This window comes from Equus caballus, chromosome 6, assembly GCF_041296265.1.
Source record: "Equus caballus isolate H_3958 breed thoroughbred chromosome 6, TB-T2T, whole genome shotgun sequence".
NCBI classification, from domain to species: Eukaryota; Metazoa; Chordata; class Mammalia; order Perissodactyla; family Equidae; genus Equus; species Equus caballus.
The window spans coordinates 70,619,538-70,645,944 of NC_091689.1; the positions used below are offsets into that span (position 1 = coordinate 70,619,538).

The 26,407-nt window shown below is 37.4% G+C and overlaps 1 protein-coding gene across 1 annotated transcript in view; it reads right to left on the reverse strand.

Moving 5' to 3' along the window:
• Nucleotides 1–25,525, reverse strand: part of LOC100070179 (vitamin D3 hydroxylase-associated protein) — a 42,138-nt gene extending 16,613 nt beyond the window's left edge. The window contains exons 1-10 of the mRNA XM_005611059.4: nt 25,166–25,525; nt 20,312–20,425; nt 19,438–19,581; nt 15,871–16,004; nt 14,883–15,089; nt 13,188–13,228; nt 12,305–12,429; nt 10,771–10,896; nt 6,594–6,691; nt 5,337–5,436 (exon numbers count right to left, since the gene is read on the reverse strand). Of these exons, the coding sequence (XP_005611116.3) occupies nt 5,337–5,436; nt 6,594–6,691; nt 10,771–10,896; nt 12,305–12,429; nt 13,188–13,228; nt 14,883–15,089; nt 15,871–16,004; nt 19,438–19,581; nt 20,312–20,425; nt 25,166–25,396 (1,320 nt within the window). The 5' untranslated portion in view covers nt 25,397–25,525. The remainder of the gene's footprint in view (nt 1–5,336; nt 5,437–6,593; nt 6,692–10,770; nt 10,897–12,304; nt 12,430–13,187; nt 13,229–14,882; nt 15,090–15,870; nt 16,005–19,437; nt 19,582–20,311; nt 20,426–25,165) is intronic.
• Between the last annotated feature and the right edge of the window lie 882 nt (nt 25,526–26,407).

Sequence of the window (26,407 nt, forward strand, 5' to 3'; positions counted from 1 at the left end):
CTTGACATTTAGCTCTATTCAATATTCTCTTAAATCGGTTCTGAGATTGCTTTGGCAGAGTTGAAGCGGACAAAATCACTTGAGCTGACTAGATTAGCCTTCCAAGGTTTTTGAAGAGAGAGTTAATATTCGGACCTCCTTTTTGTTATGGTGAAATATATTCTTCTCGCTCAAAAGTCCCTATCAGAATCCTGTGCACTGGGTTTGCCAAAGAATGGTACTGTCCATAGACACGGTTGTTCAGAACAAGATGAAAACAGGATGTTTTCAATTGACACAAATTTTTTCAGTTGAAACAAGTTGGGCAGGGAAGGGAAAGAAAATTTTGTCACTCTACCAGATGACAGAAGTTGAATTTAAGAATCAACAGGCTTCTAGCTTACAGTCCGGTACCTAAGGAGCTTGTAAATCACCACTCCATCCTAACAACAAGTAAAAAGCTGAACCAACTGAAAAAAAACCAACAACTCTTCTTAGATTTATCAGAAAAGTAAGGTCGCAGAGCAAACCGCTTCCTCAAAAATTGGGAGACAGACAAGTAGATATAGAGAATCACAACTTGCTGGAGCAGAAATGCATGATCAAAAACCTCTGGAGGAACCAGTGCTGGGATAGGAAAACCTGAACTGTAATTGACAAATTGCTGGGGGCTCAGTGTAGACAACTCTGAGAATTAAAAACTCAGGGGGATCCAGTCAGAGAGGGCTCCACGCATTGTGAATTTTACCTCCAAGAGCTCTATCAGGTCCTCACAGTGAATATCAGAGAAAAATCCCCTCGTGCTTCTGGCATGAGGAGGGGGAAAGAAAACATTAAAAAATATGCCACAGCATTCTGTTCTACTTTAAAGGGCCTTTCCTCAGGAGAAATTATTTTATCAAAACCTAACCTGCTGAGGTTTTACCAGCGCCTAACCAGTCTGAGGGAAGGGAAATACCTAATTCCAGCTCCAACTAGTCATCCATGTGGAAGAAGGGATATATCCAACTACAGCCTCTTCTAGCCATCTTGCCCCCCTTGAGTGGAGAAAAAACTGAGAATTACTTGCAACGTTTACAGTCCTGGGCACAGGCTCACCAGAAGACTAAAACCTAATCATAGGATTACAGAATGCTTCCCCCAACACACACCTACAACTTGCCACTCAAGGCTTATTTACCATATAGTTCATTTTACCCAGTACATCATGTTTACCTTTCAATAAAAAATTACCAGGCATAATACAAGATAAAAAACACAATTTGAAGAGACTGAACAAATATTACCATCAGAGTCTGATATGGTAGGAATGGTGAACTTATCAGACCAGGAATTTTTTAAAAAATTATGATTAATATGAGAACAGCTTTGATTAAAATAGCAGACAACATGCAATAGCAGGTAGATAATAAGCAGAGAGATGGAAATTATAATAAAGAATCAAAAAGAAATTCTAGAGATCAAAAGCACTGTAACAGAAATGAAGGATGTCTTTGAGGGGCTCATTAGTAGATCAGACATGGCTGAGGAGAGAATTTGAGTTTAAAGATAGGACAATAAAAACATCCAAAACTCAAAAGCAAAGAGAAAAAACTGTGGGGAAAAAAGAACAGAATATCTAGGAACTGTGAGACAACTTCAAAAAATATAGCATAACATGATGAGAATACCAGAAGGAAAACAAAGAGAGAAAGGAACAGAAGCAATTGTTGGACTAATAATGACTGAGAAATTCCCCAAATTAATGTCAGACACCAAGCCACAGACTCAGGAAGCTCAGAGAACACCAAGCAGGATAAATGCCCCCCAAAATCCCTACACTTAGGCATATCAGATTCAATCTTCAGAAAATCAAAGATAGAGAAAAAATTTTGAAAGGATCCAGAGGGGAAAATTTTCTTACCTATAGAGGAATAAAGATAAGAAATACATCTGACTTCTCCTCAGAAACCAGGCAAGAAGAAGGGAACAGAGTGAAATATTTAAAGTGTAGAAAAAACCCACCAACCTAGAATTCTGTATCCTGTGAAATTATCCTTCATAAGTGAAGGAGAAAAAAGACTTTCTCAGGCAAACAAAATTGAGGGAATCTGTTGCCTGTAGACCTGCAAGAAATGTTAAAAGGAGTTCTTCAGAGAGAAGGAAAATAATATATTTCAGAAACTTGGATCTATATAAAGAAAGGAAGAGTATTGGAGAAGAAATAAGTGAAAATAAAACAAGAACTTTAATTTTTCTTGTTAATTGATTTAACAGTATGTCTAAAATAACAATAGCAACAATGTATTCATATCATACACACACACACACAGACTTACCTATAAGTGAAATGAATGACAGCAGTGATACTAGGGCAGTAGGGAGGAATTGGGATTATTTCTTATCATAAGGTACTCATGCTACCTGTAAAGCAGTGTAATGCTACTTGAAAGTGGGCTTGCATTAGTTGTAAATGTATATTGCAAACTCTAGAGCAACCACTACAAAAAGTAAATAAGAAATAAACTGATATGCTAAGAAGAGAAAATAGAATCACATAAAATATTCAGTCAAAACCACAAAAGGCATAAAAGAGTCGAAGACAAAAATAGGAATAAAGAACAAAAGCAACAAATAGAAAACAGAAACAAATATGGTGGATATTCATCCAACTATATCAATAATCACTTTAAACATAAATGTACCAATTAAATGACAGAGATTGTCAAAGTGGATCCCATACAAAGACCTATATATATTTTGTCTAAGGGAAACCCACTTTAAATATAAAGATATAGATAGATTAAATGTAAAGGGATGGAGAAATATACCATGCTAACACTAATAAAAAGAAGCAAGAGTAAGAGGCTGGCCCCGTGACGTAGTAGTTAAGTTTGGCCTGTTCCACTTGAGTGGCCCAGTTCACCAGTTCGAATCCCAGGTGCGGACCTATACCACTGGTCAAGCCACGCTGTGGTGGGGACCAACATACAAAATAGAGGAAGATTGGCACAGATGTTAGCTTAGGGCTAATCTTCCTCAAGCAAAAAAAGAGGAATATTGGCAACAGATGTTAGCTCAGAGTGAATCTTCCTCACCAAAAAAAAAAAAAAGAAGAAGAAGCAAGAGTAGCTATATTAATTTCAGACAGCATGGGTTTTAGAGTAAGAAAAGTTATCAGGCACAAAAAAGGGCATTACATAATTTTAAGGGGGTCAAAACTCCAAAAAGACCACAATCCTAAACATCTAACAGAGCATCAAAATAGATGTGGCAAAACTGATAGAACTGCAAGGAGAAATAGAGTAACTCACTACTACAGTTAGAGTCTTTAATACCCCTCTATCAGAAAAGGAGAGATCCAGCAGGTAGAAAATCAGGAGGGACATAGTTGAACAGTTGAACGGAACAGCACCATCAGTGGATATAACTGACATCTATAGACTACATTGAACAACAGCAGATTACACCTTCTTCTCAAGCTCTCACGGAAAATTCACCAAGATAGACCACATTCTGGGCCATAAAACACACCTTAACAAATTTAAAGGAATAAAAATCATACAATGTCTGCTTTCACCACAAAGGCACTTAGATGTTTATAGCAGCTGTATTCATAATTACCAAAACTTGGAAGCATCTAAGATGTCCTTCAGTAGATGAATGGATAAATAAACCGTGGTACCTCCAATGAAATATTATTCAGTACTAAGCGGAAATGATCTGCCAAGCCATGAAAAGACATGGAGGAAATTTAAATGCATATTACTAAGTGAAAGAGGCCAATGTTAAAAGGCTACATATGGTATAATTTCAACTATATAACATTCTGGAAAAGGAAATATTATGGAAATAGTAAAAGTGGTTGCCATGGTCTAGAGGAGAGGGAGAGATAAATAGGAGAAGCACAAGGGATTTTTAGGGCAGTGAAACTGTTTTGTATGATACTACAACGGTGGCTATAAATCATCACACATTTTCAATTCCTATAGAATGTCAAGAATGAACCCTAATGTAAACTGTGGACTTTGGGTGATCATGATGTGCCAATGTAGATTAGTCAATTACAATTAATGTACCACTGTGGTGTGGAATGTCAACAGTAGTGGAGCTTGTGTGTGTGAGCAGACGCGGGTATATGGGAACTCTCTGTATTTTCCACTCAATTTTGCTGTGAACCTAAAAGTGCTCTAAAAAATGAAGTTCATTAATATAAAAAATGAAAATAACTAACAGGATTCAAGAATGCCAAAGTGGTTAATCAACCATTTTTTCAAGTAGGGATGGTTGGTAACTTGCTTAATATGACCACAGAGAAGAGAGCAGAGAATCATTTCCCAGATTATATTGCCTGATCTTGAGGGTGGAATCATTTATATCTGAGGTGTAACCAAGTTTCTTCTCTGTTACCTATAGGAAACCTGGCACAAATCTAGAAATTTCTTATGTGTGGCAATGCCACTAATTGGTCCAATTTTATAATTTCAACAAAGATAAACTTGATGTTTCTAGTTCAAAGTCCACATTCTCAAAGACAAACATGTCATCGAAGTCAGTATTCACAGAACCACTTTCTTTCCATCTGCTTTTTCCTAGAAGAATGCAAAAGCCGTCAACTTAGAAAGACCCTCCCATAACTATATAACCACACGCGGCTCATTGATCGGCTGTGCTGGCCCCATTGCAGCTGACTCTGGGAGATTTTTTAAACTCCAAAGAAAACCCTCACGCCACTAAAGCAATCCCAGTGAACGGAAACTTCACTATGTATTTCTAAATGTCAGTGGGGTGCTTTTGCAGCCCTAGGGCAGCGAGTTTAGATTAAGACAAACCTACAGGCAAGCACATTATTTTGAGAAACAATAAAATGTGGGGGAAATACTTGATCTAAATAGATGGCTCATGGATTTTCCCTTTATCTTAGATTTCTCTTTGATGAACAGAGGGATTATTTAATTGAAGTGCCCTTTCCTCCTTTAAGCCCTGCCTTAGAGTAGACTCAAATCTCTAGGGCAATTGTAAAATCACTCTGCTTGTTTCATGAACTTCCTTAGATCTGAAAACACAGACCCATGTAAATCTAGATGCCGCAATTAGATTGTCTCCAAAGCATTGCCACTATCAGGATAGGAAAGAAACTCTTTTCCTTGGCGCTTGAATTTCTTGAGGTAAGGACTCTCAAAAAAGCAGTATTTTGTATCTATGTTTGGGTTTATTTCAGTCTAAAAAAGCTATTCATATTCCTGAGAGCAGCTTTGGTTGCAGCTTGCCCAAAGGTTTAACTTCAGGCAGGTGAAGTGAAGAAAAATATATATTCTGTCTTCCCCTATGCCCAGTTCTCTGGCTATCCCACAAGGAGGGAGAAGTGTGCTACTCACCATGGGCTTTAACAGGAAGGAGAGAAGCCGCTTAACGAATGCTGGAAAATAGCTCAGTCTGAAGAGATAGCGCATGCAAGGATCAATCATTTCATTTTTCCTAGGAAAAGAAAGGAGAGACTTTTAGGGAAATTGGCCTCTGCTCCCAAATCTAATATAGCAATGCTTCCTTCCCTCATCTCTGCCTTTTCACTGCCAAGTCAGCTGGTCTCAATAGTAAACTAAGTGAAAACACCTCCTCTCTAATTCCCCATCTGGAAGATTTACTGATAGATGGGATTGATTTGAATCTAAGACAAGTATTAAGGACAGGAGTAGGCTTTCACCAGATGTTTTAATTAGAAGCAGTTCTCAGGTCCACTTGTTTTTGTCTGAAAGCTGGATAATAAACTTTCTTAGAAGCTACAAATTTTGTTTTATGCAGGATCGGATAGTTCCACAGAAACACCATGTGGATCTTGAAGAAATCTGATTCAAATTTTTTCAAAGTTGATCTAGCTATATTTTAAAATTTAAAACACACTCATTCAAATGTGTGATCTAGTAAATTTAATCTATCAGAAGTCCATTAACGCTAGATAAACTCGTATTGGGTCTGATTAAAATAAAATCTTTTCTTGTCAACTCAGTTTCATTGGTGGGTTTCTCGACACGGCAAAGTGAGTTTAAAATATGGCCATTTATAATTATTGATCTGTGTGACAGAGATTTTTCTTCATATTTTGCAAATAAATGAACACTTTGGAGACTAAAACTGAGATTGCAATTGTCCTTTGTAATAATTTATTACAAATGTTTCTGCTCATCCAAACAGTATTAGAGACAATTTTATATAAATAAAATATCACCCTTGTGCTCCACTTTGTGATTCTTTACATATATGATGAGTACGGAGCGATATAAATATATATCCTAGAGCAGTTGCAAAATGACAGTAAGAGTTGTGTTATTTGAAGACTTTTAGTTTCAAGGCATTTCTACAAGCCTATTATTTATTTATTACAAAAATGTAAGATTCTGGTTCTCATTTTATAGGTGGTGGAAATGACAAAAATCCAATGACTAGTGTATTAATGGATTAAAGCCGAAGCATAATTTTCCTAATACCACCCTAGGGACCATTTCATCCCATCATGAAAAAAAAATGAACTTCTAAAATAATTAGAATCACAAAACTTAAAAAATAATCCTCCCCCAGGGACCTAAGTTTCTGAAAATTAACTAGAGTTTTTGCCCTTTCAGACAGCATTAACTTACAATAGATCATGTAGGGTTTCTATTCCATCTGCAAATATGCCTCCGAGAAAGAGTTCATAAACCATGTGCTCAGTTCGTGGAACAGAGAAGGGAATGAACTAAAGAGAAGAAAGAGAGAATAAGAGAAATATCTTTGGTAAAGAAAGTAGTTCATTGATCTTGTAATAAAGTCTTAATTTACAGAAAAGGATGAGTTTGGGGTCGGGATGGCACAGGAAAGGAAGAAAGGAAGGGGAAGTGAAAATTAGAATGGCTAATCCAGACATCACAGCTGCATGACGTGACTTCTTCAGTACTATAGTGGAATTATTAACTATACTGTTTCACCCTAGGCTGTAAATCATACTAAAATCTCAAATTGAGGTGATGTCAGAGAGTCATAGTGAGATTTGTTACTGGGCCTAGGGTGAGTATTAAGAACAGTGGCTCCTGACTCCCAAGTATTGGCCGTATTTCATTCTCTCTCTTCCTTGAAGTACAATCTGAAATATTAGCAAATATTGGGAAACCATAAGTGTGTTTATTAAGTAGGAAAACTCTAACATAGTTTTGTTGTATAAAATAGGACCAGTCTCTAAAAATTGAAGGCATTCACCTTCAAAGAGAGACAGCGAGTTCATTAAGTACACCTGGGAATTCAGTGGAGGGACTAAGCCTCCATTTTTAAAGACAGAAGAACCATACTTTCAAGAACAGGGTATTTCATAAGGTTTTTATACGAAAAAAATGGAACTTGATAAATTTTTTAAAAATCACGTAGAAAATTCTTGATATGAGAATGTAACTTAAGTTGCAGTGGCTCTTAATAGTGAATACATTACAAAGAAAAGAATTATAAAATTAGAATATACAGAGTCTATTTTAAATGTGTTTCTTTATTTTCTATTGTTCTATTGTTATTTATATGGTTAATAGTTATTTTCCTACTGCTGTGAATCTGTTTTTGGGAACAAATTACTTTTATTTAGTAGTAAAAATATTTGGTGTAACCAAAGGAAATATTTTCATGGTATTATTTTTTTACTTTAATATTTTCAAAGGCCCATTCCTAAATTGCTATACTTATTGTACTAAAAATTGGAAACAAAACAAAAAAAGATTGCAATTCATCCATAATAAAGGAAATTGTAGATAAAACAGCCCACTGAGGACATATTCCAATCTTTCAAGCAGTGATGAAAATAATACAATTAAAATTTAATTTATTTTAATATCACCTTATATTCTTTGAGCTGGAAAACCCCAAGATGGAAGAAATCATCCCTACTTTAGATCTCCAGGATCTAAAATAGTACTCTATTGAAAGCAATCAATAAACATTGATTTAATGAATAAAACTAACACAAACATTATAGATTTTAACTATTGGCTCACAATCAATCACTTTCTGAAAATAATACATGTGTTATTTTTGGTTTTTTCAATATTCACACAAACAGTTCTTCTAGCATCCTGATATCTTGGATCCTTGGTCTTGTTTTCCCTGAATATCTCGATTTCCATCAGAACTTAGCTACTCATTCCCACAGTCACACTCTTGAGCATGTCATTACTAATATCTACAACCATTCCATAACCTCTGGTTTAAGCATCCCATTCTTTGACTTTCATCTCCTATCTTTCTCTTATCTCATTCGTTCCCACTAATAATCCACTTGCTACATTTTTCAATTTCACCAACCAGTACGCACAAAATTGACTCTACCACTACTATGCTTTCCCTTATTGCCCTTCTGGGCTCACTTGCCACATGACACAGCCGAAAAATCACAATCCATCACTATACTAACTCCCTTTGTTCTACAGTCTCAACTTCCTTGCTTTGTTGTACTTGCTTATCCTGGTTATATTCAACTTTCTACCCACTCCTACAAAATGCAAGTGCATATGGCTGGAGTAAATATATATCCATGTTACATGTTCTCACTCTATATTCATAACCATTCACACAAGAGAATTTTCAATACTACCCCCCAGCAATTGCAGTACATAGCCTAGTCCATTCACTCTCCCATTTTACTAAGTCATTCTTTCATGCTATATTCTCTCTCTTCAAGCCTCCAATACTTCCATCTCTATCTTTACTCTCAGCTGATGACCTTGCTTCCTATTTTCTTGAGAAAATGGAATAATAAGAAGAGAACTTCCACAGCCTCACATAACCATATTTAACCACCTACCCTCATTTGTGTCCATGTCATCTTACTTTTCTTTCATTTTTATCCAATTCACTGCTACACTTGTGTGCTACATTCCATCCCCTCTCACCTACTCAGGGGAATTGCTCCAGTTATAGAGTCTCCCTCCTTCCTTCTCTCTCTTTCTCCCCCTCTCCTGTATTAGCAGACTTTTCTCTTCATTCTGGATGATTTCCATCAAAATACACATACTAACATGCTTAATCTTCTCGTATTAGATGAAATGTTCTACCAATCCCATATTCTTCCTCCAATACAAGCACATTTTCTCTGCTCCCTGTTGAAAGAGTAGTTAATATTCATGTTTTTCTCCCATTCCTTCTTGAACTCACTCAAATCAGATCTTTGCTCCAACCATGGAAGAGAAATTGCTAGTGACCTCTTCATTGCTTAATCCAATGACCAGTTCTCAGTCCTCACCTTGCTAGACCTATCAGCAGCATTTTGGCCCACTTTCTCGCTCCCTTCTTCCAGAGGGATGTTTTTATTTAGTCTCCAGGATCACACACTTGTTCCTTTTCAGTCTTCTTTGTTGGATTCTCATCTTCTCAACCTCTACAATAGCTGCCCAGTAGAATCTTCTACATGGTAGAAAATGTTCTATAGCTTAACCCTCCTGTTAGGTAGCCTGTAGCCAGAGATGACTATTGGGCATTTGATATGTGGCAAACGCAACTGAGGAAATGGAATTTTAATCTTATTTAATTTTAATTAATTTAAATTTTAACTTTAGTAGCCATATGTAGTGCCTACCATGCCTCTGTATTTTCCCAGTCATTAGACCTTGGAACTTCTCTATCTACTCTTGGTCTTTGAGAGACCTTGTAAATTCACACACTTTGAAATATAATATATGTTCTGATGACTGCAATTTACATCTTCAGCTTGGACCTCTCTCTTGACCTACAGAAACCTGTCTATTTTCTTCTCTGCATGGAAGTCTAACAGGCATTGTAAACTTAACATATCCCAATTGGCCTCCTGGTACCTCTGCAGTCTCTCTCCTCCCACTATCTTCTCCATTTCAGCAAATTGCAATAACGCCCTTACAGGTGATTGGGCCAAGAACCTTGGAGCTATCTTTGACATCTCTCATTCTTATACCACACTTACCATCCATCAAGAAGTCCTTGGGCTCCAGTCAAAAATTTTCATACTCCCATCATCTCTTGCCTAAATTATTGCAATAGGCCCATAACTGGTCTCTGCTTAAGCCCTTGTCCCTCTCCCACCATCTGTTCTCAACAAAACAGCCAAAGTAATCCTTCTTAAACATAAACCAGATAATATTACTTCCCTGATCAAAATCCCCCGATGCCTGTCATAGCACTTAGAATAGAAGCCAATTTCTTTAAAACAGCTTTCAAAGCTCCATGCAATCTGGCCTTTCTGTTATTTCCTTCTCCTAATCTTTTACTACCTTCCTGCTCACTCATATTTCACTCCATCCACACTGGTCTCCTTGCTGTTTCTTGAAAACATTAAGTAAGACCTCACCTCAGGGCCTTTGCACTTGCTGTTTCCTCTGCCTAGAATAATTTTCCCACAGTTATCCATATGACCCACTCTTCGGGTCTTAGAAACATCAAGGAGTCTTGCTTATCCAACCTATTTAAATTTTCACAACTTTCTTGTCTAAGAATTTCCTATGCCCCTTTACTGTCTTAGTGTTTCTCTATAACAATTATCATCACTGATATACATGTTTACTTATTGTCTATTCTTGCTCAGGTAAAATGTAAGCTATAAAAGGGCAGGAATTTTGCTTATATTGTTCATATTACCTTACTGAGAGCTTGGCACAAAGTTAGCATAGTACTGATACTTGATGTTTAATAAATTAATCAACTATTAATTAATTAAAACAATACCTAAAGATTGGCATATGAAATTAATAGAGGCATGATTAGAGGGTAATTAAATAGTCCACATTTGAGCTGGCTCTTTTCCTTAGTCCAGAGTCATAGGAAGTTGATTACCTCATGCCCTGCCTTCTCTAGTAGTTGCTTGGTCTGCTGGATAGCTCTCTTCATGCTGGGAGTTGGCTGGCTAAAACCATCTGATTCATAATAGCCAATGCGCAGGGGCTTGGAGCTGGCGTACACCTTTAGTGGGAAGAGTTGAACATATCACAGGGAGGAGAATAAATATGATGAAGAAAACATTATTAGAGTCAGTTGGAAAGAGAAAGACTTCAAAATGTTTCTCTTCTTTCTTATTGGTGGCTTGGTGTATGACAAGAAATTTACATGGATTCAAATCCCACAAGTGCTGCTTACTAGTTTTATTTGGACAGATTGTTTCATCTCCTTAAACTGAGTCTGTTACTGCCTCTGAAAATTCAGTAATTTCTGGGGTTACTGTGAAATTCATGGCACTCTACTTACCATATAGGAAACACTCACAAGTGATGCCTATTATTTTTATTTTTAGTAGAAATGGTACAATAACTCTAAAATAATCATTTCTTTCAAGAAGCTGGGCAGTACCTGGGATTATCAAGCATATTAAGTTCAGATAACTATGACGAAGGCCAAGTTCTCAGGTTCAATTCCCAAACATGTCAATTAATTCCACTTGATCCCTTGATCAATGATCAATATAACCTGAGCCATCGACTAGAAAAATGTAAGCTGCAGTGCTAAATAAGAGCCGTGATCAGAGTCCAGCTGGAGCAGAGTAAACGTGTCAAACCCAAGGCTAGAGCATCTCATAGGTAGGTTAGTGGCAATATCTTCTAGTTGACCAAACTAGCTTTTGGAGGAGACTGGGAAGGCTGCCCTGTTTTCCAGATACAAGGAAAACTTCCTGAGGTTAAAGAGGACAGACCAAAGGCAGATCACAGTGAGTAAGTGGAGCGGTGCCTAGGAAGCTCCAGCTAACTTGAGTGCCAGCTCTCAGAGAAGCGTTACCACATGCTATGCCCCTATTGGGCATTTCCTTCAAACAGGGATCTCTGCAGGATGAGTCACAAGCTGCTGTTCTACAAATGAGGATTCGGGAGGGTTATGGCGTTACGGAACTGGAGAAGTCCCAGTTACTCACTGACGTTAACTCTTTCGACCTGATAAACCTGTTGAGCACTTACTATGTATTAACTCCTATAGCCCTCATCAAAATGCTATCAGGTAAGTACCGTGACTATCTCCATTTTACAAGTGAATAAACTAAAGCAGAGAGTCATTAAGTAACCTGCTCAAGGTTACACAGGTTGTTAGTGACTAAACTGGCATTCAATCGCAGGGGGTTGGGCTCCTGAGTGGAGTAAATCTGACTCCTTCATCTTTCTGGAACAGGTAGAAAAATAGAATGATTTCTGCTGTGTCCCAGTTAAGCAAACTGAGACAGAGTGCACATCAAGAATTTCTTCCCAAATTTTTTAGCTTCACGTGTCAATGATACAAATTAGCATTGAGTTTGAGCCCTGATTCCCATTTTAATGGGAACAACTTGGCCTACAGTAGAACATCTTTAGAACTCATCTCCCAAGAGGACCTGATTGCTCTGCCTTACCTCATCATTGAAGGAGAGAGGTGGCAAGGATGGATCTAGATGGAATAGCTCCTCACACAGCAGTGACCTCATGCACAAGGCTAGGCTGTCCACATCCCTGGCCATGGGCCCCAGGCTGGCGGTCACTGAAAGTGAAAGAGAAAACTCACATTCTGGATGCCCTTACATATCCCTCGAGAGTGCAGAGTAACCTCTCCTGCCTCTGTTACTCCGTGACTGTCTCAGGAATCCCTTAGGTTTGGGGGGTATTTTTTTTTTTTTAATATCCCTCAGCTATTCTCCATTACAGGGAAAAGTGACTTTTTAGGCAATGACACCAAATTCTACATGTTCTGTATCTGATCATTTTCAGTCTGTCCAAATGCATGGTCTAGTCACTCCTCCTGTTTTTCTCTTACTTAAAATTTTATTTTGGGCATAATTGACAGAGAAAACAGTTCCTAATTAAGCTCATCTTTTAATGCCATCATTGGAACTTAACATTCTGTGATAATGAGTCTCATCATTCTACTGAAGCTCAAAGTCAATCCATATCAACACCTATCCACAACAGTCTAGGATATACTTTCACAAGGAAAGCGAATTGATATGGTGGTTTCTAGAATCTGTGATTTCTTTTAATTCTCTTTAGTCTTTTCATATGCATATATTGAGTGCTTGTTATGGATCAGCTACTCAGATAGAAACTAGGGATATAAAAATAAGTCAATTATAGAAGAGAGATATAGAAGGGCCTCCCTACGCAGATCTTGAGTCAAGCAACGTTCCCTGGAGAGCTACCCTTCTTTAACTCTTTACGGAAGAGTAAACTATGTGAGCCTGGATGAGATGACTTCATACTGATGTATTTGATACAAAACTTACAATAGGTAAAGGAACTTACCAGTGTCCATGCCTGGCAAGGGGACAGGGGTACCAAGGAAGCTATAAAATAATGGTTTGCTGAGTATTAGAGATCAATGCTATTCATTGATTAATTTTTCTATCATTTATTAAATATAATCTATTCAGTCATTTATATAATCCAAAAGCAGTTATTGAGCATTTTGGGGGCTTAGGCACCTAAAAAGATAGATTTGAATATGAACAACATGGTTGCCATCCTCGAGAAGTTTTCAGCTTGGTGGAAGGAGGTTAGGTTACAGAAAAGAATAGTTAGGAAAAATAGGCTCCCAACTTATATCTCACATCTTAACAGAAAAGAAGGACCTTGAGATAGGAAAATAAAGGGAAAAGAAAAACTGGGGAAAAAATGGGTAGAAAGGACTTTCATCATAGAAATTTCACTGCAAAGATCAGCATGATCTAATGACCTTGAATTATGGACAGAGAATTTAGATTTTTTTAACTAAGAAGCTGAAATTATCTAAACAGTGTAAAAATTAGAAACAAGGAACCATAGCATGCTGCAGAATATACAAAGAAAATATTTCTATTAACAGGCTAAGGAATGAAGCACTAAGATAAACAGAACTGGGGACAAGTGATAGATGGACATCAAATAGATCGCGGGTCAGTGTCCTCTGTATGGCTCACTGCTTTCATTTTAACCAAGAGCAGTTTGTATTACTAACCACATGAACTATATTAAGTAATTTGGATTACATAAATATTTAAAAATAATTTCACCATTACTATATGTGGACAAACTCCATTCAGGGAAAACGAAAAAGTAGGCTTTGTCAGGAGGTCCAGAAGGGGCATTATTAGAATCCACTAGACAATTAGGAAAATGAAAACCCTGCTCCCATCAATCTCTATGTTTTCTTTTCTTCCTTGCCCTTAAGGGTCTTTACTGTGGGACTAAAACACCTTAGAAAACAGTTGATTTGTAGAAACTACCCTAATTCTAAACACAATTTAACAGACAACATTTTATTTGTATAGTACTTTACAGCTTATCTGATCCTCACAGTGGACCTGGCCAACATTATTAAAAAGAAGCCAAAATATCACCAATTTTATCACCTGGGTGGAATAAACACATTCCCTATTCAAACAAGACTTGTGTCATCATGGACATTGATCTTGAAAATACTTGCTTACTTTTATTTCAGAGTCAACTTTAAAGGGTCATTCTTTATAGCCTTACTTTAAGAGAGACTTAACTATGTAGACTTACCTGTGCAATTGAGTAGTATTGACAATTGGCAAAATGTAAGAGTCTTTGGCAAAATCAATTGCAATTATACAAGCAGGATTCTACTCTCCTCACATCATGACAATATATGTATTCCTCCTATTCTAAGAGTTACCAGCTCCAGATTAGGAAAGCCACTAATACTCACAAAGCATAAAAGCAGTCCTCGTTTAACAGGATTCCAATGGTAGTCCCTAATTACAGAACAACTGAGACATTTCACAAAGATGAAGGAGTCAGTTCAGATGACAACGTCTGTAGTTCTTAATGGCAAAGGACTAAATTATTTGCCTAGATCCTATTGAATTGAGTATGATTTACTATGGATAATCTACGGATGAGATGAGAATGTAGAAAGAACCGTAATAAGTAATCTCGACTTTATCCAAAAGCCTAAGTTAATTCGTACCCTCTGAATGATGTATTATGTCAGCTTACCTCAGTCGAGATGCTGTAGGCTTTAAACCACAAATACCGCAGAAACTAGAAGGTATGCGGATACTTCCACCCACATCACTGCCCAAGCCCAAGATGGAACCCCCTCCAGCAATCAGTGCTCCTTCCCCACTGGAGGAACCCCCAGGACTTTTCTTGGGGTTTTGGGGATGCAGAGTCTTTCCAAAGATCACGTTGCTGCTGTCATAGCTGAAAGAGATCAAAGGTCTGAAATTAGGTCCATGGCAGCAGAGATTTCTTTCCAATACCCTTAAATTTCTGAATTCTCTTATACCTACATACACTACCCTCTTATGCCCTTAAAATTATTTATATTTCCACTTAAAGCTGAGACAATACTTTCCACCCTTCCTGAAGAAAACATGTAGTAATGATTCTGAAGGATCTGAAGGATATTAAGATAAATATAATAACAAGTCCTTATCATCCTTAAGGAAAGAATAAGCTGCCACTCATGAAAATTTCCAGATCATGAAGGTTTCCTATGCCTTGGTATAAATGAGTAAAGGAGGCTAATGAATGTCTTTCTCTAAAAATAGTTATAAGATGAGCACCATCTGGGATGGTTAAGCTTCAACTCGTCTAAAGAGTATGAGATTAAATCAGTGAATGTCTAGTGTGGTGTTTACCAACTGTTTTTCTGAGGACCAGTGAGCCAAATATTTATTGCCTCATGCCCATTCTTTTCTTCTCTTGTCTCCTTGGCAGTAGCAACTGTGGTTTATATTCTTCTTGGTTTATGAAACTAAAAGTTCATGACCTAAACTCGGCTACTCTGTCAGTTGGGATTTTCAGAATATTGCTTTTCCTTGGATCACATTTTGGTCACTTTAAATATAAGGAACATAGATTTAAACTCATAGTATGTTAAAGGTAGCTGCCTTTTGCCCTACAAAAGCAGAAGAGTCAGGAGCTAGTCTCAGACTAAAGGAAAGCCAGTCTTCCCCACTGTTGAGAACTTGACTCTGACCTCAACATGGTCTGTGGAACATTGGTCTTGACAAAAGGGATGGCCCCTTGGCTCTTCAACACTTTCACAATCACAGAGTCATCTTTTGCAGGAATTCCAAGAAAGCTCACCAGGCCACAGCTAGAGACATGATTCTAAAGGGAACACCAAGTCATTAGATGACTTCGAAACTTCAACCAGTTCTTATGATAATTTTCTAAATATATCACATGCCATTTGGTAGTCATTGCTTATATATTAAAATCATGTCTTACCCTTTGGATTCTCCATGTAACATAGGATGGGTAGGTAGGTAGATAGATAATAGGTAGATGGCTTGGTAGATGGGTTGGTAAAGGGATGATAGATAGTAGATGATAGACAGATAGACGATAGATCATAAGTCATCACTGAAAAACTTTAAAAAAATACTTGCTCTTTTGTGCTTTTATGCTCAAGATCTCACAAGCTTGCATTCTTGAGTATGTATTTGTATACGTATGTAGGTATGTATTTATGTAATATGTTTATATATTTGTTTATTTATATTTTAAAGCAATGTACAATCTGATTATTTATAATCAAAGACTAATTTAAATAGCCTGAAAAAATAAGAGAATGATATCAATTTTTGAGTACTCTCAAATATTTTCCATGTTCTAGATGCTTATTATGTTAACATTTTTTATTATTACATTTACTATATACGTATGTTACAGCTGAAGAAATTGAGACTCAAAGCAGTTAAATAACTTTTTCTAAGTCACACAGTTAAGTGATGAAGATCAAATTTAATGCCTGACCCCCAAACTTAAATTTATTCCATTTTACAACATTGTGCTTCCTCTAAGTTTTTAACTGGCTAATTTATTAAATCAAAGGCTGATCATGCATTGGATAGGTTATCTGAGCATCTGTCTTCAGCATTTACTCTTTTTTTTTTAATCAAAAGGTAAGAATTATAAAAAAGTTTAAAACCAATCCAAATTATTAGAAGTTGAATTATACCATGAATTTATACATCTAGGAACTCTCTGTCCCATTATGAACATGTAAAGATGACAATAACTTTTTCATTTAGTTACTATGACCACATAAAAATTATTCTAGAAGTGGCATGGAAAACGTTGCTTCAGGCTATGATTCTTCTCTTTCCTGAAGATCCTTTACTTCAGAGTTTTCATGAAGAGATAATACTAAAGGTTTCAATCTTCTGTTGGTTCTACTGCTACTACTGCTTTACTACTACTGTTACTACTACCAGCTGATATGTGATTACTGGTTAGAAACCAGATACTGTTCTTAGCATTTCTTGTGTGTGTTAAACCTTTCAACTCAAACAATAATTCCATTAATAGGTATGGTTATTTTCTGTGTTTCCAAAGCATGGAGAAGTTAAGAAACATACACAAGGTCATACAGATAGTAAGTGTTAGGCTGGAATTTGAACCCAGGCAATTGACATGATACCCTTAACCATCACGCTATTTACTTAACAAGATAGGAGCATGAGAATTTTACACTGGACTAAAGATCTGATGAATCATCATTCTCTCAAACACCCTCAGGTTAAGCACTGAATATCCAATGTTAGGTTTTATGTTTATTCTAGTCCTGACTTAACTCACAGACATGAGAGCTCAGAGACTTGATCTCAAGCAAGCAGAAATTATGCTATCCTGTATGTATTATGTCATATACTATGGAATACAGTGGAAATATATTTCACAGTCTCTGTTTAAAGAATTTGTTAGGGAAAATAAAACCCATACACACAAAACACTATAAGAGAACATGGGATCAAATGCTAAATTGTGTAATAGAGACTAAGGCTTACAGAAGTTCAGTGAAGGGAGAAAAATCAAAGAAGGAAGATTAATAACAGGAAACCAAATAGAGGAGGCGTATATAATTAGGCTATAGCATGGTCATAAACTTCATCCTCCTCCGGCCCCAAGCACCATTTTTCCTTAATTCACTCAAGAACTTGACCAGCCATTGAGGTATAAAGTAATACATGCTTTTTGTCCTTTAATATTCTGCATTCTATGTAAGAAGATGGCACGTTCTCTTTCTCTATTATGAGGCAGAAACTGTTGTTGCAGGACAGAAAGCAATAAAAGTTGTCTTGCACTATTTTCCATTTCTTGTGTATATGAGCCTTATTTTTTCTGCAAAATATCTACACTTTGTTAGAGACCATGACAAAGCCTTCACAGATAAGATGGAATTTCTCTTTAAGACAAGTCTTAAAGAACAGAGAGGATTTGTTTAGTTCAAACAGGCAATGTCAGATTGAAACCACAAAGAAGAAAAAGGAGGAAAGAGTATCCCACTTAGAAAAGCTGGGAATATTTCTGTTTAGCTGATGCAGAGGAAGGTAAAAAGAGTAGGAGATATATGCCTAGAAAGGTAGGTTGAAGTAAGGTTGTAGAGGATCTTGATTTCCAGATGAAGAAGCATGAACTTTTGGATACAAAGCAAAGTATTTGAAGGGGAAATGATATAATGTCTTAGTGAGAGACCAAAGAGATCCTTGTGTTCAGCTTCCCCTGTATGCCACCTTCTGGGAACAGCAGAAAGAGAAATCCAGATTTTTTTCTTTCCCACCAGGAATCCTATTAAGGTTCTGCTTTATATTCCTCACACTGGGCCAAGTATTCTAGAAGATGTCTTCAAATAAATTGTGGTTATGATTCTTTAGTTCCTACATTAGCTGGTATCTAGTGAAGAATCTGGTCATAGAACTGCCCTTCAATCTATAAATACACCGTTTAACACAGAAATGCCATTTCTGGTCATTTATCCAAGGCAATGATTCTCAAAGTGATCCATTGACTTCTCCAGGTCCTCAAGAGTCTTACAGGGAATTGGTGAGGTAAAAACTATTTTCATGATAATATTAAAATGTCTTTTGTCTTTTGTTCTGTGTTGATATTTGCACTAATGGTCAAAAGCAATGGTGTATAAAGTAGTTAATATCTTACCATTAATCAAGGCAGTGGCACCAAACTGTATTAGTCATTGCATTCTTCACAGTCACACATTGGCAGTTTAAAATAAATTTTTTAATAATGACTTTTAAGAGAATTCAAGAGTCCTGACCAAAAAGTCTGAGAAGCACTGATGCAAAGAAATGATTATGTGAGCGTAGAAAGAAAAAGAAAAAAGGAAACAATGTAAACATCCATCAATAGGAGTTTCATTATGTAAATTATAACATACTCAAATCAGGGAAGACTCTGGAGTCACTTCAAAGGGTGAAATATTGCTATAAGTGTTTACATGGAAAGTTGTTCACAGTATATTTTAGTTGAAAACCACAGATTGAGTAACAGAATAGGGAGTGTAATCACATTTACTCATATATACGTATATAAAATTATACACATAAATGCATAAAAACTAAAAGATCTGGTTATCTTGGGTTAGTAAATTGGTTGTAGAAAAGAACTTACTTTTACATGCTTATATTTGTTTGAATTTTTACATTTAACATAATCAACAAAAAATCTGTAATCGGCAGAGTAATTGAGGGATTTCCATTTGTGTGAGAAGGGAATCTCTTGAGGAAGAATGGAACCTCACCTTGTAATCATAGTGCTCCTTCAAGCTGACTGGAATTCCGTATAGAAGCCCCTTTTCTTTGCGCTTCTGTAGTTCTCTAAGCTGCTCTTCACAGTCTGGAATAAAGTCCGTGAGGCAGTTCAGCTCCTCGTTTACCTTCAGTGCCTTTTCATCAACACCAACAGAGAGAACAAGAAAACAATATTAAAACACCCAGGAACAAGGAATTCAAGAGACAATTACATCCACTATCTCCTCTTGAATAGCGAATTTTTCACTTCATAAAATTACAGTTTGGGAAGGACTCTAGAGGGTATTCAGGGAAGCCTCGAAAAATATCTCATTACCGGTGATTTCTAATCTCTCTAAAAATCTCCATTGGGCAATAATGAATGTCTTTTATCTGAAGATGACACAGTAGAATTTCTGACATCTACATCTGAGCTGACATCCGTGCCCATCTTCCTCGACTTTATATGTGGGACGCCTGCCTCAGCATGGCTTGCCAAGTGGTGCCATGTCCACACCTGGGATCTGAACCAGCAAACCCTGGGGCCGCTGAAGCGGAATGTGCACACTTAACCGCTGCACCACCGGGACAGCCCCTAAGGTCATTTTTAAGGTTAAATCTTTTATTGAAAATGTCTATTTTCCTTACAGTAAATTTTTTCCTTCTCCAGTTCAATCCTTAAAACATCCCTCATAGATGTCATGTCTAGGCATTTAATAATGTTTTCCCACTTCTGTAAACCATCTCTTCATATCAAGCATATTCTAGTAAGAGCCAGACCTTTATATTTAGAACCACCAGTAATTGGTGATGTTTCCTCCCATCTAAAGAACCAGGTTTCCTTTCTCAAGCTTTGTCCATCAGTTTCACTCACACGGCCCTCACCTGCTCCATGTAGGTGTAGAGGACATTTTCTGGGCTGAAGGTACCTTCCTGGAGCTTCTCACTCAGTTCCAGCAGCGACAGAGAGAGGATGGACTCAGCCCGGATGTCTGGATGCTGTAGGAAAATGAAACAAATGAGAGGAGACATTCCAGCGGAGGAATCAATTATTTATGGTCCACCACATATTAAATCTTTGCTTAATAAATTTTAAGTATAAAACACTAAGCTATATTTTGTGGGAAATATCAAAGAAAGATATAGCTCCTTCCCTCACGGACTTTACAATCTGTTGTTAGAAAAACATGTACACTTTCACAGATAAAATATATTAATGTGTGCTTTTCTAAGCCACATAGAAAAAGCAAGGAGTATATATAAAAGCAAATACTTTTAAGTAGATAAGGAATTATAAACTAATTAGTAGTCATTCGTAACACATAGGTTAAGGAGTAACATGGAGAGGAAAAATTCCAAGTGAAATCATTGTTATTAGCTTCTTTTGACCGCCAAATGCTCTGTGGAACCCCTGAGCTGGGCCATATGTAGTCAGGCCTCCTGGGTGAAATTGTCTCCTCGGACCCTTCTTCCCAGCATCCTCCCTGCTCTTGAGCCTCAATGTTTTACTTCATGGAAGGCAAGAAGAATCAAAGAGTGGCAAATCCAAAAAGACCTAGAAGGAAGTGTTTCTTCCTAAAGCCTAGCACAGAGTCTTTTTGGTTTTTGTTTTAAATTTAATATGTTATCACTTTACCTCAATTGTTTGTCAACAGTAACACTGATATATTTTGCAAATATACCATACAGGGTGTGGCCTCACACAATTGACGTCAAATGACACACGGTACAATTCGACTTTTCCTTGTCACAACAACATCCTTTAAACTGTGAGACAGAGAATGCCTTCCCAGAGGCAGAGAACCCTCCAAAGTGAAGAGTGAGAAAGAGGTAGCCTAAACTTTCCTCTAAGAATAGAATGTGCCACTTACATATACCAGTCTTTGTCAGAAATATACATTGTATAATACTATGTTATAATAGATACAATTGACACTAAAACGATCAGTGGTAGGTAAAACAAATTGCATTCCAGTTACTAACGGAAAAAAATCTTTCAAAGATTCTATCTCACCAATTATAGATGCATTATCAATAATACTAATACAGAATTCTAATTTTTTTCTCTGCTCAGGCAAAAGTCCAAAGGAAATTGATTAACTACAACTGGAGGGATGTGCCATTAATATCAGTAGGTGAAAAAACTTTATATAAAAAAATAACTCACAAATGAACTCAGAAAAAAATGGATGCTATTGAGGTCTATTTATAAAGAGTCCTACTGATTGTTAGAGGTGAAAAGACCCAAGAATCCTCTTTCCAGCTATAATTCCTTATTGCTACTTTAAGGGAGCTGGTATCGTTGAGAAATCAACATTGATTTCTATAGATGATCCCCAGTTTCCTCTATATGTCATATTTTTATGTGATGAAGTAATTACGAATTCAATAACATTAGTACCTTTAGGGAGAGGTGGAATTACAGATAGACAGCAGGTAATATTTAATACATGGGATTTCAAGAGCCTCAGACAGCTTTTTGATTTACCAGTGGAACTTTAGACAACTTACCAGTATTTGAAGTTTCATAATGTAACATAAATTATCTGATTTAAGAGATCATCCTCTGGCAAAATACAAATGCCTCCAGAGACAGCTCCCTTAAACTTAATGAGTCACTTATTCCTCAGTGTTAATGGGGGTAGCAATTTCTGCCAAACAAGTTTTCAGGAGAGGAGAAAAGAAAGAGCATCGATACCTGTCTGGGAATGGTATTGCCAAGGATCCTCAGAAAACAGAGGGATTTAAGGGCACAAAAAAGGAGAAGCACTGGTGCTCCAAAATGAGCTGTATTAACATCAAACTCCAGGGTGATGCCGTTAAAAAATAATTTCCTGGCTACCCTCCCACAAACCTAAAGGCCTAGCAGAAGACGTGCATTTACTAGGGGGAAATAAATTCTGTAGCTTTCTTACTATCTTACATCAAAACTACATATCTTAGGGTATAAGTAATTCCTCATAGATATCATTTCTTTTTTTCCCTAATATTTTTACTTCTTAGTCTTTATACTTCTTACCTAATCTTCTTACTTTTTCTCTTTTTTTGAGGGAGATTAGCCTTGAGCTAACATCTGCTGCCAATCCTCCTCTTTTTGCTGAGGAAGACTGACCCTGAGCTAACATCCGTGCCCATCTACCTCTACTTTATATGTGGGACGCCTGCCACAGCATGGCTTGCCAAGTGGTGCCATGTCTGCACCCAGGATCTGAACCGGCGAACCCCGGGCCACTGAAGCGGGAAGTGTGACCTTAACTGCTGCGCCACTGAGCCGGCTCCCAATCTTCTTACTTCTTAATCTTAATAATTAAACTCTACCCACAAAAGAACTTATTATTTCCAAGATGAAAGTCTAAAGGTCATAGGGACTTAATAATTAACTAAAGGGATTTAGTCTGGCTCCACACAGTGACCTACCTTGTAAATTGCAAATAGAGCAATAGCTGGCCTGTCTCCCATGTAAACATAACTTGTTATTGCGAGCACTTTACCTTGTAGAGAGGGAGAAAAGGAGAAAGAAGGATTTCCTGAGATTTTAGGTCCAAGCTTCTATGAGAGAAAATAATCTTTATTAAGATATTCCTGAAATGTGGATGCAATTAAAGATTCTCCTCTATTTCCATTCGAGTATGTTGGAAATGAAGTGAACAGAGTTAATGAGGTATTAGGAGCACAGGATCTAGAGTCTGACAAGCTGAACTTGTCAGATTGAAGCTTATCACTCACAATATAAATGACTTTTGGCAAGTTATTTAACCTCTCTGAGGCCAAGTTTTATCATCTGCAACAAGGGACTTGTATTAATATTTACCTCATAGGTTGTTGTATCAAATTAAATTTTATATATGTGTATTTATGTGTCTATCTATGTATATATATGTAGTGCATGGCCCTAGGAAGCACCTGGTAGTAGACAGAGTCCTAAGATGACCCCCAATGACTCTCATCCTTGTATAATCCTCTCCTCTTGAAGGCGAGCAGAACCTGTGAATACGATGAGGTATTACTCCCAAGGATGTGTTGTTGCATGGCAAAAGGGATTTGCAGATGTGACTCAAGTTACGCATCAGTTGACTTTGAGTTAATCAAAAGGGAAATTATTCAGGTGGGGCTGACCTAATCACGAGTCCTTTAAATCTGGGTCTAGAGGTCATGGAGGAAATCAAAGATTTGAAGTTAGAGAGATGTGCTCCTGTTTACCTGGAACTGCCTATGGGAGCCACATGGCAAAGAAGCACAGGCAGACTTTAGGAGATGGGCGCATTCTCAGCTGACAGCTGGCAAGAAAACAGGGCCCTCAGTCCTATGACTGTAAGAAACTTAACTATTCCAACAAGCAGAGCGAGTCTGGAAGAGGATTCTGCCCCCCGAGCCTCTAGATGAGAACTCAGCCCAACCAACACTTTGATTTCAGCCCTAGAAAACCCTGAGCAGAGAACTTAGTAACGCAGTGCCCAGACCTCTGATGTATAGAACTCTGAGCCAATCAACGGATATACTTTACCCTGCTATGTTTATGGTGTCTTTCAGGACAGCTGTGAAAGCTAATACACACCCAATATCTGTACAGTTAAAATAAAGCCACCTCTCAAAAATTATTCTTCAATCGACTGCTTTACTGTTTAGTGCACTGGTTCTCAGATTAAAGTGCAAAAGGAAAAAAAACCACCTAGGCGATTTGGAAAAAAAGCAGATTTTTTTAGGCCACGACCCCAGAGATTATGATTCAGGAAGTCAATGCAGAAGAAACCTGGAGTTTTAGCTAGCATTCTTTTTTGTTTGTTAGTGTTAATAAGAATCATTTAATAAAATGCTTGCAAACAGCGAAGAGAAAAATGATCTGTGTGAAACTAATCAAAGAAGGGAAATATAAAATTCACAATAAACTTGACTAATTTTAGAATTATAAAATAACGACCTAATCCATAAAGCACATCAGACAAATAAACATTTTTTCCAATAATTTATTATCCAAGTACGGGGGAATTTTAAAACATATATTAACTCCATTAATTTAGAGAAAACAAATATTTTAATAACATTAAATATTTTATCATATTAAAAAAAGGGTAAACTCATTTTTCAAATAAAAATAAAATTTCCATTAAGGAAACAAAATAGTCACTTGGGCTAGCATTCCTGATGACTAGGAGTAAGTGGGAAAGGAGCCCCTTGCTTATTTGGTAAATGCTGATCCAGTGATCATTTTTTCTGAAGTTCTCAGAGGCTACCTTTCCAAAGCTAACTGTACTCTAGCCATGTTGACTGGCTTTCACTTTCTGGAATATGCTAGGTTTTATTCTACTTCAGGGCCTTTGCCCATGCTCTGCCTGGAATGATTTTTCTCCACCTTTCTCAATAATTCTAGGACACCCTCCAACCACTAAATGTCTCATCTAGTTGTCTTCTACGTGTTCTTTGAGTCTTTCCTCAGGAATCGCTTCTGCAGAAAAGCCCTCTTGGAGTCCCCAGACTCTGCCGTCTCCCCACTGTTATATGAACCTGAAAGCCTCTCTCATTCCGTCATGCACTATTGCAATTTGCAACTATACATTTACGATGTGATTGTTTGAATAGTATCTATCTCTCTCAAAACTAAACTCCATTGAGCAGGAATTGTATTGGTTTTGATCCACCTGCACACCTAGAAGCTCCTGTACTGTCTGACCCAAGTAAGCCCTCCGCAAACATTTGTTAAATGAGTGAATGACTGAACGGGTACATAGTCTTGAAGCGTACCTTTTGCTTGAAGCGGTGCACTGCTGCCTTCATCTGCTCCAGCAAACGTTCTCTCTGCTCCTGGGCCTTGGCAATCTTCTTCTGAAGTTGTCTCCTAAAGAGCCACTTGCGCAGCAGGATGCCAGCTCCGAAGCCACAGAGTATAGCTGTAATGACTCGGCCATCCAATTTTGTGGTGGGCAGGAGCTGGGTCAGCCTTTCATACCCCAACATATCCTGAATCCTTTGCATGTTTCAGGGGGACACAGGATCTGCCAGAGAATAGAGCACCTTCTGGGGATGAGCACTCTCTCCCAGACCTAAGGTTATTTCTTAGTTAGCCAATGATTAACCCTCGTTGCAGACTTTGAACAGAGTTCTATCCCACCCCAACCTGTATGCAAACATTCTTCCTGTCCTGAACACACAGTGTTGGTTTTCCTGGGGCATACTCAAGGTGTCCCATGTCTTCCTTTTCCTCTTCCGAAAAGTCGCCTGACCAACAGCCATTTCTTCAATGCCTCATCCTCTCCCCTTCCTTCTAAAGCACCGCAATCTTACTTTTTTCATTGATTTCAGCTGTTAGGCTTCCCTCCTGTCACTCCTCATCAAGTGCCACCATGATCTTTTTTAGAAACATAATAAAATCAGCTGAATCTAAGGAGACTTGTAGATGAAATCAGCTGGGAGATAATTAGCTGCCAATAGCATATGAATGCAGTAGCCACACCGCTGCTCTGATCACTGCTCTTGGCTTTGGCTTGGCTCAAGCAGTAAATGAAAAATCAAATTTTGTCTTAGATTTAGGACAAAATGATGCCCGGGAAGCTGTGAAGAAATATTGCTTTTGCTACCAAAATTTTTCCATCCCTTGCATGAAGCAGAAAATGAGAAAATCATGTTGCATATATGCAATTGAAATTTAAAGTTAAAATGAAATGGTTCACATTTCTAAGAAATGTTAAAAATAGCCTTGTCTCTTGACCCATTCCATGAATTTAGGAATTCATCCCAAGAAAACAATCTGTAACATCCCCAAATATTTCCATAGCAAGTTGTTCATCCCTGTTGCTTATAAGCAAAAGCTTGGAAAATAACCCAAATGTCCTCAAAGGAGAAAAGCTTAAAATTATCAAAATCTGTACTCTAAAATATTGTGTGAATATGTAATTGTTCTTTATAAAAACATTGAAGAACATGGGGATTGAATATAATGTGTGAAAACTTAAAATGTTGGTTATAGAGCAGCATACATAGAATTAT